The following is a 5,510-nucleotide window of genomic DNA, read 5'->3' on the forward strand; positions in this document are numbered from 1 at the left end:
AGTGGGCGGGCCCAGAAGACAGCCTCGCCTCCCGGCTCGGCTGGCTGGCCTGGAGTGGGCCCATGTGAACCGTGTACTTAACCCAGCAGCTAGGGAGTGAGTAGTTGGCGATTGGCTGGCAGGATATTCCATTTCTTCCGTGTTGTAATAGCTAAGCTCTTCTCTCTCCCTCCCCGATCCCCTCACCATGGATCTGAACTTGTAGCTCGAATTGGAGATAATGGAGTATGAGTGAGTGATTATCGATTGTGTGCTAATAGATTGTTTGAAAAAGCGAAAAACAACTTGCTCAACCTCTTCACATTTTCTTTTACAGAAATGAGTTGAAATGAAGATGTCTTATTTCCTCCATGTCATTCTCAAGTGGAAGCAAATTATTTGTCTATCCCGCCTTTTCTTCTAATTAATCCTCGAATTTCAAAATCGTCGTGCAGAATTTTCCAAGAAGCAGCCTTAGTAATTCTTCCTATTAGAAAAATCAAATGTGAGATTTTAGAGTAAAAATCGAATGTAAATGTCTTCCTTTTGTATCCGTGGGCCCTATTCATCCAATTCAGTCCGTTGGCCCTATTTTGTATCCGTTACCACACGGTTGAGCCCATTTACTGACTCTCGACGGCCCAATCCGTTGACGCAGAGAGAACAAGTCACACTCCCGTCGAGTGGGATCCTCCTACCTAGGTTTCACTCCCCCACATCCCTCTGCCCTGCTCGACGGCGTCGCCGCCGTTTTTCTGCCGCCGCCGCCATGTCCGTCCCCGCGGAAGGCCGAGCTTCATCTCGTCTCCGGTACGCGAATCAGCCGGATCTAGGCCTTCCCCCCTCCTTCACCGATCCAGGCCGTGATCCCCATTTGTGTTTTCCGCAGGTCTTCCCCTTCTCCCCACAGCGACGGCAGGACGGCGGTCGAGAGACTCACCGACGACCTCCTCGTCGAGATCCTCTCGCGCGTCCCGGCCAAGTCGCTCTGCCGCTTCAAGTGCGTCTCCAACCACTGGCTGACCCTCATCGACCACCCCGAACACCGCAAGAAGCTCCCCCAGACACCGGCCGGCTTCTTCTACGGCAGCGCCATCACCGGCGACTGGCTTCTGAAATCCCCTGTCCATTTCACCGATTTCCCGGGGAGACGCTCCCCTCCGTTCGACACCTCTTGCACCTTCATGCCCAACCATCGGCGCGTCGATATATTGGACTGCTGCAGCGGCCTCCTACTCTGCCGCGGGTACGATGTCTCCGCCCAGGGTGATGGGTTCCGCTATATCGTGTGTAATCCTGCCACGGAGAAGTGGGTCGTGTTGCCGAACTCCGGCAAGGCCGCCAGCGAGGTGGCCACCACACGCTTGGGCTACGATCCTGCGGTGTCTTCGCATTTCTATGTGTTTGAGTTGGTAAATGAGCAGGAGTTTTATTGGGATCCTGACATTGTCGGAGTGGCAGTATATTCGTCTGAAACCGGAGGATGGGTTTATAAGGAAAAGAAATGGAACGCACAAATCAGGCTCATTGACCATCGGTTTGCATCTGTCTTCCTTAACGGCTATCTACATTTTGAAGCCGATTGTCGCGGGTCGTCCCCTTGTCTAGCTGTGGTGGACACGGAGGGGGAAACATGGATGAACTTCGGTGTCCCTGATGGTCTGTTTGATGGTTTTATTCAGTGGTCACAGGGCCGCCTGCATTATGCCAATTTTCAGAGAGATGAAGATGGTTTTACCATCGTAGTAGTTTATGTTCTCGAGAACTATCAAAGCAGAGAATGGGTATTGAAGCATAGCGTCAAAACTTCATACATAATTGAAGCACCTCTACTTGAATGGGTAGATTTCCACCTTGATCGGGACTTTGATTGGATTGCGATTCATCCAGAATGCAACATGATATTTTTCACTACTAGTTGGGATGCCACATTCACGTGCTATAATATGGATAGCAGACAAGTCAAACTGATCTCTGGTCTTGAAGTTCACGAGCCGCCATATATGCCATATGTGCCGCTGTATGCAGAGTTACAGTCATTGCACATTTGACATCAATATGAGACTGTTGGTGCCTTAAGGAGTGGATCTTTGACAAGCATCATCAGTTTCTCATGCTATGTGATAGCGGGCTTGGTATGTCTGCTTGAATTGGGCTCTCTGACTGATGTATCCATGCTTTTATGTTTGGAGAAACCGTGGTTCATCGTGGAATGAACTTGGTCTATTTCTCTGTGATTAGTTATCTGACTTTGCACTGAACTTTCTTATCTCCGTACTGGTTTGTGCATATGTATGTATTTGGACAACTGCTACCTCTATGTATTCGGTCAACTTTGCGTAGTGTTTGAGCGAATGTACTATGACCATTTAGTAAAAGACATGATCAATGGTTATCATGCAGGTTAACTTTATATCTTCTATTAGCGAGCTGTGGTTGGATTGTAATGTTCATGATATTGTTAGGTTTTTTAAGTGCTCCAGGAAATTAGCAATATGCTATCTTTGCTTGTGCCTTTTGCTCAGGTAGGTATAGCTTAAAACAGTCTTAATTAAGCAACGCCGTTCACTTTCCATGCTAGTTTTGCTCCTTGTTTTACTAAGATACCTGTAATGTTGCACATGGCTCTGCGTAGTTGCTGGGCTACGGTTCCGTCTTCCAACCTTGCAAGACAAACTGGAGCTATCCTGGTCTTACTGTAATCCTGTTGTTAGCTTGTCTCTGGTGTTCAGGAAACTTTCTCTGGTGACTTGAATGAAGTTAGAAGGTACTATGATCATTATGTGAAGACATGAACAAGGATTACCATGCCGCTTAAACTTCTCTTGAGCACCATCATGCAACTTAATTTTTATCTTCTAGTTGCAGCCATGGGAAATTTTAAGCATCTTATAGGCAGTGATTTAGTAAGGGCCACTTGTATGCTAGCAATATAATGTGTGAAATTCTGTTGATGATGTAACACCGCGAATCATTTCTCTTTACTGCTAATGGTTTGGAATTAAAATATTTATTGCTATGTGTTAGTGAAACACTTTTGATGAGTACATGTCGCTTCCTCTGATCATAATGTTGTTAGCGGAACATTGCCAAGCTATCCTTGGATCATAATGTTTATTGTTTTGTTAGTTTTCTGAACATAAAGTTGCTCCAGTAGACCATGAGCTTCTAGTTATACTAGGATGCCTGTAATGTTGGATGTCTAGTCAGTAAAACCTGGGATCATTTTTCTGTTGGACGAAGGGGTCAGTTTATTAGGTAACAGCAGCACAGGTCAGCATGCCAGGGTCACTTAACAGTTGGCCATAGGTTCAGTTTAACTTCTGAGTTGGTCAGCGGAGTGCGCCTTCCCCTCTATGGCAGTGCCATTGTCAAGTGGAATAAATACCAAGAATCTTTCAAGAAATTGTGTTTGCTTGTGGGTATTTAACTATTTATTCATGTAGGTAGGTTCAAATAGCGTGCAATAAGCAATGTTGTACACTTCCCATGGCAGTCTTTCACATAGTTTACTGGTGAGACATCCCTTTTATTATATGATGTCTGTAATGATGCACATACGCTCTGTCCAGTCCAGTGCAGCTTTGCAGCGTTGTTTCTGAATTTTGATTTTTGACGTCATATAACACTTGAGCAGCAAGTGGCTGTATTGACTCTCTGTAGCAGCAAGGTTCCGGTTTCAGCCTCAAGCATCCAAGGCAAAACTGAAACTATCCTTGTATTCCTAGTATATATTCAGCCTCCAGCCTCCAAATTTGCACGTCATATATTCAGTCCCTTTCATATTTTAGTGAAATGAAAATGCCTTCTTTCCTCCATGTTAGTGCCATTCTTACGTGGAACCAAATTTATGTTCTTCACTGTTGGGCAGGATCTCACATTCATTATGGAGTGAACATGGTTATTTCTCTGCGATTAGTTACCCAAATTTGCGCTGAACTTTCTGTTGTCTGTACTAGTTTCTGCTATTCAGTCAATTCCACATAGTTTTTAAGCGAAGATGATCATGTAGTGATAGACATGATCAATGGTATCGTATAGCTTAAATTTAAATATTCTGTTTGCAGCCAAGGGAAGATAAGCATCTTTATTGAAATTTATTTAGTAAATGGTCCCTTGTCTGCTAGCGATGTAATATTTCAAATTCTGCTACTGATATAATGTTTGAAATCATCATTTTTCTTTACTGCCAATGGATCGAAAAAAAAAACGATTTACTTGTGTCGTGTTTCAAATAGAAATAGTTGTTAGCAGAACATCAGCAAGCTGTGCTTGGATTGTAATGTTCCATTGTTTTGTTAGGAATTTAATTTTCTGAACAAAAAGTGCTACAGAGGACTAGGGATATGCCATCTTTGCTTACATTTTTTGTTCATGTAGGAAGCTTAAAAGAGCCTAATAAATAAGCAATGCCCTTCATCTTCCATGTTTGTCTTGCTTCTAGTCTTACCATGATATATGTAATGTTGTGCATATGCTCCAGTCCAATGCAGCACTGCAGCAGCATTTCTGAATTTCGACTCTTGATGTCACGGCTCTTTGTAGCAGCAGGCCTCTGGTGTCAGCTTGAAGCCTCCAGGATAAACTGAAACTATCCTTGTGTTCCTGATGACTGGTGTACAGGAACAAGATTTTTTTTTTTGATTCTGTGGTGGATAGATGGTAAGAAGACACTTCATGCGGAGTTTGTCATCTCATTAACCGACCGATCCGATCTTTGCAGGTAATTAACGTTAATCACATCAAATCAAGGTGCAGATAAGCTGTGCCGGAAGATCTCTGAATTGGCTACATAGCAGCAGATCTCCTCTACTGTAGGGCATCTGACAAGAGTGGAATCCTCCAACCGGTGCAATATGTGGGCCCTCAAGCTCCTGCCTAAGATATGCATATTCTGTCGGCGCTTTGCCCAGAGCGGAAGCCAACTGGAGACCTTCTCAAAATCACTATGGATGGCGCTTTCGATGAATAAGGTGGAGGTGGTGGTTCCCTGGTTGGGGCTTCTAGATTTGAGACCACGACGGCGCTGTCCAATCATCATTGAAAGGCCAAGTACCTCTTGCTTTTTTGTTTTTGAGAATCAACTACCTCTTGCTCTTGCTTATGAACTTGTGGTCAGTATTTATTTAGGGAAACTTGTGGTTGAGTTTGTAAGAGCATCTCCAATAGCATGTGTATATTTGGATGTCTATATATTCATATAGACAATGGTCTAAAATGATTCCTTTATATACACGTCTAGTTTTGCATCAGAATGTCTATATACAGGGACCATGATAGGTGGGTCGTTGCTAGGGAGAGAAAGAAATCATGACTGCAGCTGAGTTTAGACAACGTATTCACAATCACTAGTAGAAAACAGGGCTATGGTCCAGGCCGGCTCAGCCCATTAGTCCCGGTTCAGTGTAGAACCGGGACCAATGTGGGCATTGGTCCCGGTTCGTGAGCCCAGGCGGCCGGCCGGGCCACGTGGGCCATTGGTCCCGGTTCGTTTGGACCTTTTGGTCCCGGTTGGTGGGACGAACCGGGAC

General features: G+C 44.6%; 1 protein-coding gene across 1 annotated transcript; it reads left to right on the top strand.

Moving 5' to 3' along the window:
* The first annotated feature begins 646 nt into the window (after positions 1 to 646).
* On the top strand, positions 647 to 5,212 carry LOC125528238 (F-box protein At5g07610-like). The gene is made up of 2 exons (XM_048692733.1): positions 647 to 789; positions 869 to 5,212. The coding sequence occupies exons 1-2, from the start codon at positions 749 to 751 to the stop codon at positions 2,028 to 2,030; spliced, it is 1,203 nt and encodes a 400-aa protein (XP_048548690.1). The 5' UTR covers positions 647 to 748; the 3' UTR covers positions 2,031 to 5,212.
* The last annotated feature ends 298 nt before the right edge of the window (positions 5,213 to 5,510 follow it).

Source organism: Triticum urartu, unplaced genomic scaffold (assembly GCF_003073215.2).
Source record: "Triticum urartu cultivar G1812 unplaced genomic scaffold, Tu2.1 TuUngrouped_contig_4733, whole genome shotgun sequence".
In the NCBI taxonomy this organism is placed as follows: Eukaryota; Viridiplantae; Streptophyta; class Magnoliopsida; order Poales; family Poaceae; genus Triticum; species Triticum urartu.